The sequence below is a fragment of the Ceratotherium simum genome, chromosome 25 (assembly GCF_057802395.1).
Source record: "Ceratotherium simum simum isolate JZ-2026a chromosome 25, ASM5780239v1, whole genome shotgun sequence".
Taxonomy (NCBI): domain Eukaryota; kingdom Metazoa; phylum Chordata; class Mammalia; order Perissodactyla; family Rhinocerotidae; genus Ceratotherium; species Ceratotherium simum.
The window spans coordinates 18,976,997-18,992,257 of NC_141924.1; the positions used below are offsets into that span (position 1 = coordinate 18,976,997).

The 15,261-nt window shown below is 38.0% G+C and overlaps 1 protein-coding gene and 1 non-coding gene across 2 annotated transcripts in view; both read left to right on the forward strand.

The window, feature by feature from the left end:
• Positions 1-15,261, forward strand: part of ALDH1L2 (aldehyde dehydrogenase 1 family member L2) — a 56,708-nt gene that overhangs the window by 34,911 nt on the left and 6,536 nt on the right. The window contains exons 16-22 of the mRNA XM_087449008.1: positions 4,547-4,634; positions 5,366-5,459; positions 6,845-6,944; positions 7,559-7,657; positions 9,486-9,651; positions 11,463-11,568; positions 14,412-14,611. Of these exons, the coding sequence (XP_087305134.1) occupies positions 4,547-4,634; positions 5,366-5,459; positions 6,845-6,944; positions 7,559-7,657; positions 9,486-9,651; positions 11,463-11,568; positions 14,412-14,611 (853 nt within the window). The remainder of the gene's footprint in view (positions 1-4,546; positions 4,635-5,365; positions 5,460-6,844; positions 6,945-7,558; positions 7,658-9,485; positions 9,652-11,462; positions 11,569-14,411; positions 14,612-15,261) is intronic.
• LOC147913742 (U6 spliceosomal RNA) lies at positions 12,673-12,779 on the forward strand. The gene has a single exon (XR_015556428.1). It is a non-coding gene; the product is annotated as a U6 spliceosomal RNA (small nuclear RNA).

The following is a 15,261-nucleotide window of genomic DNA, read 5'->3' on the forward strand; positions in this document are numbered from 1 at the left end:
CCTTCCATGGGAATTGTACCAACTCACCAGCGTTCTATAAGAGTGCTCCTTCCCCCAAGCCGTACCACTTGTTAAACAGCAAGAAGCTAGTAGAGTGAAGAGAGGAGGCAGATAACCTAGCCCAGTGGTGCTCAGTCCTGGCTGCACATTAGAATCACCTCAAGTTCTCTTTAAAAAATACTGACATCAGGGCCCCATTGGCAGAGATTCTGACTTAATTGGTCTAGGTTGGAGCCCAGGCATCGGTATTACTTAAAAGTTTCACATTTGTTTCTAAGGTACAGCCAGGGTTGAGACATACCTGGTGTCCAATGCTAAACGTTGAAGATTTCCAGTGATTATATATAATGTTCAAAAATTACAAACACTTATTGAGTACATACTGTTGTTAGGCAAATTATCAATAAGAAAGACGCACAAGGTTTCTGTCCCCGTGGAAATTATAGTATGGCTCTATCTGCAGTTTATTTTTTATTTTTTATTTTTTTAAAGATTTTATTTTTATTTATTTTTTCCCCCAAAGCCCCAGTAGATAGTTGTGTGTCATAGCTGCACATCCTTCTAGTTGCTGTATGTGGGACGCGGCCTCAGCATGGCCGGAGAAGCAGCGCGTCGGTGCGAGCCCGGGATCCGAACCCGGGTCGCCAGCAGTGGAGCGCGCTCACTCAACCACTAAGCCACGGGGCCAGCCCTCTATCTGCAGTTTAAATCTGATAGTTTAATGATTGATGATAATTTTAATCCTAAAAATGAAAGACCCAAAGTTGCCATTGTTATGTTGGAGATATCTTTTTATTTTATAATATTATGCAATGATGGTATGAAATCATTTACAGTATTAAGGGCCTGTGTGAATGTCAGGAGGACTGAATTAGATGGCTCTTTCCCTTTAACTTGATAAGAAGGTGCAGATTCCCATGGCCTGGAATGGTCCAGATCTGACGGGTTCTGACACCTTTATTAAACTGATATTTAGCAATGACCTGCTCTTACCCAGAACACTGTTAGATGCTTTCCCATATATCATTTAAACCTATAATCCTGCTGGGACAACTAGATAGCCAAATGGAAGAAAATCAATAGAAATGAAAAAAGCTGAGATAGAGAAACAATTTGTTTTGTTTATTAATAATATAAAAAATCTTTTTGTTCTTACCTAAAAAGAATTATCATTAATTCAGGATAGTTAGTTTTTAAATGTCTTTTTAATCTCGATTTCATACCAAAGCATAAAAATGTACACCTTGGGCTGGGATCATCTTTAACTATAGTAGATGTAAATCCACTATTTCAAATACCTCCTTTTTTTTTTTTTGGTGAGGAAGATTGTCCGTGAGCTAACATCTGTTGTCAATCTTCCACTTTTTGCTTGAGGAAGATTGTCCCTGAGCTAACATCTGTGCCAGTCTTCCTCTATTTTGTATATGGGACGCCACCACAGCATGGCTTGCTGAGTGGTGTGTAGGTCCAAACCTGAGATCTGAATCTGCGAACTCTGGGCCACCAAAGCGGAGCGCGCCAACTTAACCACTACGCCCCTGGCTGGCCCCTCAGTTATCTTCTTGATCATTTCAAATGTTTAGGGCCGACTTCTCATTGAGTCTAACCAGATTGCCATTTTTTTTGTGTGTGAAGAGATCAGCCCTGTGCTAATATCTGCCAATCCTCCTCCTTTTTTTTTGTTGCTGAGGAGGACTGGCCCTGGGCTAACATCCATGCCCATCTTCCTCCACTTTATATGGGACACCGCCACAGCATGGCTTGCCAAGCAGTGCGTCGGTGTGCACCCGGGATCCGAACCGGCGAACCCCAGGCTGCCGCAGCGGAGCACGTGCACTTAACCGCTTGCGCCACCGGGCCGGCCCCCAGATTACCGTTTTTTAAAACCTCACATTTTACTGTCATGGACATGTTACTAGAAGGAGGGAAAGTGTTAGCCCTGCCTTTTTCTTGTTGTTTGCTTGTGTTTGCCTTGTTAGTGTTATTATTTATTATGCAGTTTCTATGCAGATTCTTTTTCAGCCACTTGTCCATTTGATGAAGGTTGAGTTAGTTAAAATAACAATATAGTCTGTGAAGCCATGTAAACAGGCTGTAAACTTCAACATGTGGCAATATTCTGAAAGCAGATGAGCAAGTGAGGAAACAGTCGTTGCCTTGGCCTGTTCTCTCCCAGGACACTACAGACACCTTTGTGACCCGTGACCGTCTGACCTTCACTCAGGCCGAGCGAGAGTACCCTTATCCAGCCATATAATAAATGTTAGTTATGTCTGATTGATTTCATAGCTTTCTCAGTTAAGATATATAAATAAAAGTTCTACTATTTTCTACTCACACCTAAATGGATCTTCTTGAACATTACATTTTTTGAGACCGAGCTAACAAAGTACTAATTTAAGACTTAATCAGCATTGGTTTTTAAGAGTGTGAAAATATGACTTTCATTTTGCTTTTGAGATATGCATTGCTGTGATGGATGTTTAAAGTGAGATCCATATTATGCCACATTTTGTGTAAGCACGGGAAAATAAGAAACGATTTATGTGTTTATTTGAGCAAAGAGAAACGTAGGAAGGATAACCCGGAGACTAATGAGATGGATTATCTATAGGACAGGAGGAGATGGGGTGGCAACGACAGAGCGAAAGGGACTGGAGGACAAGACTTCTCTGGATGTACCTTTTGTACAGTCCTCACTTTTGGAAGCATGTTTCCCATCCTCAACAATGACAATAAACGAACAAAGAAAAGAAATATCATCAACCCAGATGGGCAAAAAACCCTAAAATTGAGTACAAACAAAAACAAATTAATTAAACCATATTTCAAATGAATAACATTACCACACTGAAGAGAGTGGGGAAAGAGCTTCTGTCCCCGTGGAGTTCTTGTGAGCCACCCTCCCATCACATGGATGTGTTCACCAACCGGGAAGCTCTCTAAACCCCATTGTTCAGGGGTTTTTATGGAGATTTCATTACCTAGGAATGATTGATTAAATCATTGGCTGTTGGTGATTGAAGTCAACCTCTAGCCCTTTCCACTTCCCTAAGGTTGGGCTGAAAGTTCCAACCCTCTAATCATAGCTTGGTGTTTGTGGAGACCAGACTCCATCCTGAAGCTACCTAGGGACCTCCAGCTACCAGTCATCTCGTTAGTATACGAAAAACACTTTTCACTCTAGAGAGTCCAAGGTTTTAGGAACTGTGTGCCAGGAATCGGAGACAAAAACCAAATATATATTTCCCATTATATCATAGTTTTTAAATACCATTCTTCACTAAAAGAAACCTAGGCTCTTTGAAGAAACGGCTGGAGCAGGCAAAATACAAGACGTGCCTGGAACATCTTGTTGGGCCAAAAAGCAAGGAAATGCTCACAAAATGATAGGGACATGTTAGAAAGACCCAGGAGCCGTACTAAAGGGGCTCCCAATAGCCAAATCTGGAACAATTTGAACATCAAAAGAAACAACAATAGTAAAAGATTATAACCTATTGAAAAGTAAGAATCCATGAGTTGACGTGAATTAATGAATCAATTAATTAAAGAGAAGGGAAAGCTCTTTAATGGAAAGTCAACTAATAGGTGTAGAAGGAATGATAGAAAATCACCATTTAGCAACTATCGTAACAATCATTGATTCAGGCAGGAATCATCAATGGATACTAAAACTGGTGGATGAGACTAGTGGAGGAGTAACTGGGTGTTCAGATAGTCTTGAAGTATCTTCCTATAAAATATTTATTAATTACAAAGTATAAAAAGTAACTCACAGTGACGAAAACTGGCAGACCACCTTTACCAAATGAATATTTCCAATATTGGGACTGTTTGACATCATGTGCTTCCTGATATGATGTACTTAGGTGAACTCAGCGTCTCTCCTATGGTGTTCTTGCCAAAAGTGCGTAACCTGAATCTAATCATGAGGAAACAGCAGACAAATCCAGACGAAGGGACATTGTCTGAAATAACTGGCCTGTGCTTATAAAAAATGTTAATGTAATGAAATATATAAGAAAACTCAGAAACCCTTCCAGAGTCAAGGAGACTACAGACGTGATAACTAAATGCAATGTATGATCTTGGATTTTCTTCTTCCATAAAGCACATTATTGGGACAATTGGTGAAAACTGAATAAGGTCTGTAAATTAGGATTTCTGTCAGTTGTTAATTTCCTGATTTTGATCATCATACTGTGGTTATGTAAAAGAATTCTTTCTTTATAGGAAATGCACACAGAGGTATTTAGAGGTAAAGGGGCATGTCTATATCTTACTCTTATGCAGTTCAGAAAACAATGTAGAGAGAAAGAGGATAAAGCAAATGTAGGAAAATGTAAACATTTGAGGAATCTGGGTGACGAATATATAGGAATTCTTTGTACTATTTTTGCAACTTTGCTGTAAGTCTGAAATTATGTCAAAATAAAAGAAAAAATAAGATGAACTCTAGTGCGGCCATAAGGGGAAAGCAGGGTCCTGGTCTAAATGACAGGACAGAGTCTGAAGAAGGTGATTGCTGTCTGCTTCTGCTCAGGTCACACCCTTGACTGCTTTGAAGTTCGCAGAGCTCTCTGTCAAAGCAGGCTTTCCAAAGGGAGTAATCAACATCATCCCAGGCTCAGGTAAGCATCAAAGGAGCCACTTCGCTATAGCTAATGAATGGTACAGGGGTAGCCGAATGGCTGTTTTCCCACTGGAGTCTTACCCTGAATTATAACTATGTTAAACTAAATACAGTTTACCAAACAGTTAACTTAAGGATGAATGCACTTATCACGTGCTGAAAATCTTCAAGTGGAAATATAATGATGGGTAAGCAGGGTAGGAAGGGCAGATATTGTACAACATTGTAAAACTACCCTAAGGTGGCCTGTTTCACCTTTTAAAAATTACTTTGGAAGATAAAAAATCAAGGCTTACCCATCTTTTGGGGGGCTCACAATTACATGGAGGACATATTACTTAGATTTTTGTCATTTGGATTGTAATGAATACAGAAAATATAAAACTAAAATTTAAATGAGAGCTTAGAAATCTACTTCAATGAATTTAAAGCTACCCTAACCATAAGAACCTGAGTAATGTTTTTTTTTTTTTTTTTTTTTTTAAAGATTTTATTTATTTATTTTTTCCCCCCAAAGCCCCAGTAGATAGTTGTGTGTCACAGCTGCACATCCTTCTAGTTGCTGTATGTGGGACGCGGCCTCAGCATGGCCGGAGAAGCAGTGCGTCGGTGCGCGCCCGGGATCCGAACCCGGGTCGCCAGCAGTGGAGCGCGCTCACTTAACCACCAAGCCACGGGGCCGGCCCCTGAGTAATGTTTTAATTCATGTTTTCTTCCCTAATTCTACAGGTGGCATAGCAGGACAACGCCTTTCTGAACATCCTGATATCCGCAAGCTTGGTTTCACTGGTTCTACTCTTATTGGCAAACAGATCATGAAGAGGTATTGGTTTTAGGATGTTGATTTGCTAAAAATCCTGTTAAACCAGGTTTTTGGTTTTGTTTTAGCTTTTTTAAATAAAGTGCTTTTGGAGGAAGAAAAAACACATCAAATTTAGGAGAGAAATCTACTTATCACTGCAAGGTATTGAAAAGTTTGAATATAATAAAATACTTTCCAAAGTGTAAAGACCAAAATCAATATAACTAGAGCCATATTGAAATTTTACAGCCTGCTGGCAGCTTTAACAATCCAGCACAAAACATTTTCTGTACTAAAGTTGTGGCCCACAGTGTTTCTGGAGCATAAGTAAGAAACTCAAAAGACATATAAATGACAAATCTGGATTATTTATAAATGAATTCCTAAAAAGCAGTAACATTAGTTTTTAAAAATTGCAAGCAATCTAAATGCCAAAAATAAGGCAGTAGTTAAAGCATGTTAACATAATGGAATACTGTGTAGTCATGTCCATGGAACATTTTTGATAACATTGAAAAATGTTGTTAAAATGGTAAATGGAAAGAAAATAAGGTATAAAATTGTATATTTTGGGTGATCCCAATTATGTTAAATAAGGCAAAGTCTATGGTTGGACACAGACTAGAAATAAGTATATCAAAATGGTAAAAACAATTATCATTGAGCCATGAAAGGGAATTTTGTGATTTTTTTTTCTTCTTTCTGAATCTTTGGGGGTATTTTTTTTAATGTTTTAAATAAAAATACTTTTGTAAGAAGGGGAAAATAAACAATATATTGCTAAAGATTGGTATTTTTTTCCCAAATCTCTGGTAGTCTGGTTAGAGCTTAAATTCCTTGCCAGGCCTTTATGTAACAAAAATTTTTATACCTAAAGAATCTGAATTTACCTATGAGGATCTCTAGTCATTTGACCACAGAATTTTAAAAGATACAACTTTTTATTATGGAGAATTTCTAATATATACAAAGCACCCAGAATACCATAGTGAATTCCATGTGATCATTACCCAGCTTCAACAGTTTTCACCATTCCACCATTCATGTTTTGTCTTTGAATAAGTTTCTTAATATTCCTGATGCTCAGTTATAGTTTCCATGCCAAATAGTAATTTATGGTTGAAAAAGCAAGAGAGAGGGCCGGCCCCGTGGCTTAGTGGTTAAGCGCGTGCACTCCGCTGCCGGCGGCCCGGGTTCGGATCCCAGGCGCGCACCGATGCACCACTTCTCCAGCCATGCTGGGGCCGCGTCCCACATACAGCAACTAGAAGGATGTACAAATATGACATATAACTATCTACTGAGGCTTTGGGGGAAAAATAAATAAATAAAATTATTTTAAAAAAAAAAAGAGAGAGAGACTGATAGACGGACGAAATGCTCATTTCCCATTTATTTTTCTCTAGCTGTGCTGTGAGCAACTTGAAGAAAGTTTCCCTTGAACTTGGTGGCAAATCCCCACTTATAATATTCAATGACTGTGAACTTGACAATGCCGTGCGAATGGTAAGAGTGGGTCAAGTCCAAGGAAATAAGTGCCCATTTCTAAAACACATCTCACCTCTTGTTTATCAGAAATCTTAGAATGAGATTGGGTATTGTCTAGTCATAAATAGAAACCATCTTCTTTATGCTTAGATTTGGGAATACTCAGAGCACTTAATTTTTAAAATAATGTCTTTATAATTTGTCTCATTAAGGTGTTTTTAAAACTTAGGGGGTAAGGGAGTCTTTCTAAATATTCATGATTTATACAAACAAATATAAAAGCAAAATTTGATATACAAGTATTACATTTACATGCATAGAATAATCTAGGTTTTCTTGCAACACAATATTTGTCCGTAGTGGTATATCCATATTATTACACGTGTTTCTGTAAAGTGCTCATGGACCAAAAGGGGAAGAGGAGAAACAAAATCCCTAAAAACATGCTAGATCAAAACTGAGTACTTCCAAGGAGTTCTCATCACTAACTAGGCCAAGGGATTGTGGTTTTCTCTGAACTTTCTTTGTTGTCTGCTGTCTTCCAATAACATCTAATTCTCAGTGTGTGCAATTTTATGAAAATATTGACTTCCCAAGTAATATTAACAATATTTTCTCTTCTGCTGCCAAAGGGCATGGGAGCAGTATTTTTCAACAAAGGAGAGAACTGTATTGCAGCTGGGAGATTGTTTGTGGAAGAATCCATCCATGATGAATTTGTGACAAGAGTGGTAAGTTGTCTTCATATTTGTTCTATGCATTGTAGAAAAATTGCTTTTACTTGAAAAGTACTTCTGGGATTATTAATGAATTTTTAGGTATGGTAATAGTACTGTGGTTATATATTTTAAAAAACAACACAGTCCTTATCTTTTAGAGCTACTTTCTGATATATTTACAGGTTAAATTATATCATGTCTGAACTTTGCTTCAAAATAACCCAGGAGGGGAGGAAGTGAGTGGAGGAATAAATTGGCCATGAGTTGATAACTGTTGAAGCTGGGTGATGGGAATATAGAGGTTCATTGTATTATTTGTCTACGTTTATATGTGTTTATAACTTTTCACAGTAAAAAGTTATGTCTATATAAAAAAACCTGATAAAGTATACATAAGAGCTAGTATTACCTATATCTTGCTCTGCATTTATAGTATATTAGATCATTGACACTTGTGGGAGATATACTCCTAGATTTTTAATCCCCTAAATTTAATTCCCTAAATGGACTATGAGAGATATACCACTAGATCTTTACAAATCTTCGATTTACAGTTAACAGGACAGCATATAATTTTCTCCACTAAAATAAATAGATAGATGGACAGACAGACAGACAGATGGTTAGATAGATACATAACCCCTGTAGATTGATCATGATTCCATAAATATGGGACTAAAAGCCATTTATAGAACTATTAAGATGAATTCCGTGGCTGAAATAAACTCTAAACTATACTGCATTATGTCATTATGATGGTAATAGTAATCATGAATTTGTTTACATTTGAAAAACCAGCACCTAGCTTTTTTTTTCAGAGCCAGTTCCCCCACCCACCCCCAAGACGCAAAGGCGTTCTTTCTTCATGAGAGTGGGAAACAAGGAAGTCCTATGGAGAGGCAGATGGCGGGCAGTGGCTGCCTCCTGAACATCCCTATAATTCAGTTTTGTGCCTCAGTAAAATACAGCGGCCATACTACATATAATGGGCTTTCACAATTACAACTTGTTGAAATTTCAAATTCCGAGACCAGAAATATCAAGGATTTACTGTATCAGTCCATCAACAAAGATGTTTTGCACACGTGCGATTTGTATTCATTTATTCATTCAGCAGCTATTTCTTGAGCATTTACTAAGGAATTATTGCCAGGCCTACATTTAAATTCATGGCCCTGCCGGGTCACAGGAACTCTCATTCTTTCTTCTTACTAGCTTTGGACTTAACGTTAGAAAATGCAGAAATAGATTAAGATAACCGAGGAGGACAAGAAGCGATCACAAAGACATGTCAGTGATGAACATTGTGTGATAAAGATGTTTTTTCATTGGAACGTTCTGGCAATTCCTCTGGCATGGCTATACCATGAGAATTTCACAAGGGTAGTCTGCCACATTTGGGGAGAGAAAAAAGATAACAATGTGGCCATTTTAGAAATTCTTTTGCCATGAAGAGTGTAAGTATGCTGTATCAGTAAAAATTCCAGAACATCAGATTTGCCATTTTAGTAGATTAACATTCAAGATAATTTTAAAATAGCATATGTAGCTTATGTTATGCTAGAACTCTGGTTAAAAGCTTGGGCTTGGAAGTCAGGACAACTCTACAATATTTGGTGCTTGTGTGCCCCTGTCCAAGTCACTTAACCTCTCTAAGTCTCAGTTTCTTCATCTCTAAGATGAAAACAATAAAACCTACCTCCAGTGCTGCTTTGAAGACTAAATGACAATACATTTTAATTGCTTAATACAACACCCACCACATGGTAGAAGCTCAGTCAAAGGTAGCTCTTATTATTACTAACAGTCAATTGTGTTTTGTGAACTGGATGACATGTAGGTGGAAGAAATTAAAAAGATGAAAATTGGTGATCCACTTGACAGATCTACTGACCACGGGCCCCAGAATCATAAGGCCCATCTGGAAAAGCTTCTGCAATACTGTGAAACTGGAGTGAAGGAGGGGGCCACCTTGGTGTATGGCGGAAGACAAGTCCAAAGGCCGGGTAAGGTCACCCTGGTAGGAGGTATACGGAGCACCTGGCTTGTTAAGTTGGAATGGATGGTAACAGTTTTCATTGCGGCACCATCTTGCCTCAAAAGTAAACAGTGGCATTTATGTTATGATCAGAAGAATTACTTTCTAGATCCTGCTTGGCCACTTATAAGCAGTGGCACCTTGGACAACCCAGTTTTTCTCAGTTGTAAAATGGGATGAAATGTGCACATCCTGCTTTACAAGGCTGTGAAAATCAAACAACAAAATGGATGAGACAGTAACCAAGTGGAATGGATAACTGTGTTATTCAGGCACTGGTGACCTTAGTTCCCGGCATGGTGAGATTTTGTCTGATCCAGCGTAGCCTGGGAAGGATTCATTCCTGTTGACTAAAGCAGTACCTGTTACAGAAGTGTGTGAATGGCTCAATATCATGATACCCCAAAGAAGAGAAAAACAAACATCTGTAAAAACTCATTTTTCACTGCTGTAGGTAGGTTGCGCACCAACACCTTGCTCTGAAAATTGGTAATTAGAAGGAAAAAAATGCAACTTTTATCCTGTGTATCCTGTATGCAATGAGTTTCTGGGTAACCGTGTAGCTAATAAAAGAGACTTTTTTTTTTTTTGGCAGAAGAATCCCTGCTAATAAATGTAGAAAAAATTATAGAATAGAAAAATCACTGTTTCGTACCCCCTAATTGAATGAAATAATTGATTCAGGCAATGATCATCAAAAGAGGCTGAAGTTATTAGGTGAAGTGTTGATGGGGACCTGGGTATTTGCATGGTGCCACCCCCAAGGTTGCTTGCCAGTTATCATGACAAAATCACAATTTTACAATGGAGGGGTCAAGTTGTCACCACTTGGAACCACTGTCAATCTTGGCATCAGTGAAAGCAAGACAACTGGATATGATGTATCCTATGGGATGCAAAATGTAACACACAGCATCACCTATGAAGTATTCTTGCCAAAAATGTTCAACCTGAATCTGATCATGCCTTTAGGTCAAATTTTCCATTTACAAGAAATACAGGGGATAGAGGAACAAATTAAACATCATCCCAGGAAGCAATGACAAATCTAAAATGGAAGATATTCTACAGGACAACTGACTCAGTCTGTTTAACAAGTCAATGGCATGAAAAATAAGGGGCAGGGATAAAGGGGGGAATATTCTAGATTAAAGGACACTTAAGAGATCTAACAACCAAAGGCAATGTGTAGAATTTATTTGAATCCTGAATCAAACAAATCAACTATAAAAAGATATTTACCAATCAGATATTGAATACAAATATCAAGTCACTATGTTGTACACCTGAAACTAATATAAAGTTGTATGTCAATTATACCTTAATAAAAAAGTTAACAGTTAAAAGAAATCGAAATATAAACTGTGAGCAAGGAATTAGCATTAATTTTGTTAGCTGTGATAATGTATTATGGTATGTAAGAAAATGTCCTTATTTTTTACAGATTTGTACTGAAATACTTGGAGGTAAAAGTTGTAATCTTGGGAATTTGCTTTAAACTATTTCAGCAAGGGAAAAATGAATCAAATATAGCAAAATGTGAATAAATATTTATTTTACTGTTCATTATTCTATTCTTTCCTTTTATATATGTTTGAAATTTTTATAATAAAGACTTTAAAAAAATAAGAACCTAGGAATGCTGATGCCAAATAAGATAATGAAAGTCTTCTTGGTTTTACTGACCCAGAAGGGAAGAAAAAAATTTATAATGTAATTAAATGAGAAAACTATTAATTACCCTATAATTGATGTTCTTTTCTTCTGTTTATCAAATAGGCTTTTTTATGGAACCAACTGTCTTCACGGACGTGGAAGACCACATGTATCTTGCCAAAGAGGAATCCTTTGGGCCTATTATGGTCATTTCTAAATTCCAAAATGGGTATGTTCTTCAGGCTCAATTTAACAGGTTTTGATTTGATGAGTTTTTTTCTTTTGCTGTTGTGCTATATACAGAGCATAAAATCAATGGCCATGTAATTCTCTACCATAAGAATAATTGACTTAATTAAATAATTAGATGAGAATGCTAACCCATGTAGATTGTAATATATTTTTGCTTCTTAGCTTACATTGATGGCTGACATTATGGGATTTTAGCTGACTAAATTTTAGTTTTTGTACAATTGACATTTGAAATGTCTCTGGAACAAGGTAAATAACTGAAAATAACAGAACTAGTTTTCACGTTTACATTCCTAGGAAAGGCAGCATCTGTGGAATCTGATTTTCCAAAAGAAAGAGTGCTGCCTTCATAGGGGATCATGCCCCCAAAAGCCTAATACTCAACTTTTATAGAAATGTCCACAATCGCCATATAATCAACTGTAAATGATATGCTGGTTTCTTATAGTACATGAAACTTTCCAAAGTGTTCAGCATTTCAAAGAGAGCCATATGTAACTGAGCTCATGTAAGAATATTTAATACAACAAACTCTCATGATATATTGTGTACTGTTCTTCAGAATTCTGGCTTCAGTTTTCCTTCAACTGATGAAAAGGTGGAAAAAACAGAATACAAAGTTCAGAGGGCTTAGTTTTTGATAGACATATTGTAAGAGACTCTTGGGGACACTAAGCTATAGTGAGTAATCTTTTGACACACTGATCCAAGGATACTGTTACCCTCTTTTCCTCGTTATAAATTCCCCCATGGGATAGTCTTTGTGTTAAACATGCAGATATTAGAAGCCAGATTTGGAGGATATAAACCTAGATAAGTCACAGTTCCTGTCCTTAAGGAGCTTACCATCTAATGGAGGAGACAGACAAGGAGAGCGGGGGCCACTTAATCACTCTGCGCCTTGGTTTCTTCAGTTGTATAATTGGGTTATTAACAGTATCTACTTTTTGGATCATTGTAAGGATTAAATAAGTCAAGTATTTGCTGCTGCTGCTGCCATTGTTATACTTATTATTCTAGAAGTAGGCAAGGTGTACTATGAAGCTATGTCATCTCAATAGTCCTCAAGAACAATGGCATAGTGCTCGCTTCGGCAGCACATATGCTAAAATTGGAACGATACAGAGAAGATTAGCATGGCCCCTGCGCAAGGATGACACGCAAATTCGTGAAGCGTTCCATATTTTTGAACATGATGTAATCTATGCAGAAATAGAAGTACAATGATGTACACCTGAAATTTTTACAATGGTATAAACCAATGTTACTGCAATAAACAAAAAATTAAAAAAAAAAAAGAACAATGGCATAAAGCCATCTTTGTGCCTTAATCCAGTCCATAAATATTGGGGTCCCTACCATGTGCAATACATCAAGAAGTGTGAGAGTTTTAGCAGGGCCTCAGTTCACGCCAAGTTAGGTTCCAAATTTCTCATGTGAGTTTAAAATTATGCAGGGTCAAGATTACCTTTGGAAATCCCTTCGGAAGGCACCACCTTGAAGCCTGTGCTGACTCTCAAAAGATTCAGCACAACTAATTTTTCCTCCAGTTTTGGAACAGATCCTGTTTCTTTGCTGGAGCACTAGATGAAATACTTGGCTTTCATTTACTGGCCATGTTCTAGAAACTTCGTGCATTTTTAAACATTAGGATGGCACTCATAGAGGTGAGATACTTGCACTATGACAGGCATGTTGGAACTGGACCCAACTGAGACGTGAGCAGGTTCACATCTCCACTGACTTGGGCATGGACACATAGATCAAAAGGCAGGGAAATCATCGGACCGATTTAAGGGATTATTTTACTCTCCTTTAACTGAATTAGCATATTAATTGAATTCACTCTCGTTTGATGATGCAACACCATGGTATAAAGAAAAATAAGATGGGGGCCGGCCCCGTGGCGTAGTGGTTAAATTCAGTACTATCCACTTTGGTGGCCTGTGGGTTCAGATCCCTGGTGTGGACCTATACCACTCATCAGCCATGCTGTGGTGGTGACCCACATATAAGATAGGAGGAAGATTGGCACAGATGTTATCTCAGGGCTAATCTTCCTCAAGCAAAAAAACAAAAGAAGAATAAGATGTTATCTCTGCCCTTGGGGAGCATCCAGTCTGGTTGAGAGGCGAACCACAAACATAGAGAGAGTTAAGCCAAAATACTGAGTTGGAGGAATATGTGCTTCCTGATTATAGCTGTCTTTTATTCAGCATTACTGTGTTCCAGACACTATTAGCTCATTTAATCCTCATGACAACAAGTCAGGTGCTATTATTATTATTTCCATTTTTCACAACAATAGACGAAAGCGTGGGGAGAAGTCATTTGCCCGAGGTCACCCAGGCAGTCTGGCTGCAGAGCCCTCTGGCTGAGTCACTACACTCTACAGCCTCAACAGCGACCCTGTGGCAGCTGGAAAGGCTTCAGGGCGAGGCACTGAATGAGCCTGGAACTGGGTGTGCAAAATCTGAAGAGGTGGGGTGCTCTGAGAATATATCTAGAAATGGGACTCAAGGGAAAGGAGAAGAAGTGGAGAAATCATCAAGGAGAACCAATGAAGAAGATTGAAAAGATGACTTCAGATTGGATTTTAAAAGGTGTCGCATGATATATATTGAAAAATAATACTAGAGTTGTAATATTTCATTGGGAGTTTCTTGGGTGAAAGCCTGGACTATTTCATATATAAAAATGTAAGCAGGTTGGCAGTAACATCTTCCTGTGTCTAGCGTGGAGGGGAAAAATATTCAAACATAAAATGAGTGTTTTGCTTGACATTTAATGAAGTTTTGTCTTCCTAAAAACATCTTGTAGGGACATCGATGGAGTGTTGCAGCGAGCAAATAATACAGAGTACGGTTTGGCCTCAGGGGTTTTTACAAGAGACATAAATAAAGCTATGTATGTGAGTGAGAAACTAGAGGCGGGAACTGTTTTTATCAACACGTACAACAAAACTGATGTGGCGGCCCCTTTTGGTGGAGTTAAACAGTCTGGATTCGGAAAAGATTTAGGTAAGCTTTACTTTTTCCACTGCGTGTTCCCTTTGTCACACATCAGAGAAAAGTCTGCTGTATTTCACGCACCACGTGTGTATTATTTTGAAGGTTTTTCCTACATGGCAGTTGGATCTGGGTTTACAAGCGTACTCATTGTTTTTAAACGTTAAACATTTTTATTGAACATAACGTACATACAGAAAAGTACACAAATTGTGTGGAAAAGTGTCTTTTTAAAAGGAGATTAATGTTGAAAGGAAAAAGAAACTCTGACAATATCTTTTAGCTAAACTATGTTGGGTTTTTTTTCCCTGACATTCAGCATGAACTTGGTTTAGCTTTCATGGGACTAAGTGGAAGCAAGAAAGGAAAATGGGTGGAGGGCAGTAACTAACTAGCTCCAAGAATAAGTCCTGCCTCTGAGCTGCTTGGCAGTCTTTCAGCATCAACACTGCAACTGGCAGGGTTTTCTGGGAGTCTGGGAACTCAAATTTAATGTTTTTAGAAAGCCCAAAATATAATTCACTGTGGGCAGTGACACTATCGCATTTCAAGTACTAGCTTACTTTGAATGCTAAATATGTAGCAGGCCCTATTCCAACTACTTTACCTGTAATAGCACAAGCAAGTCTCACAATAGCCTGGGAGATAGGTGCTATTATGAT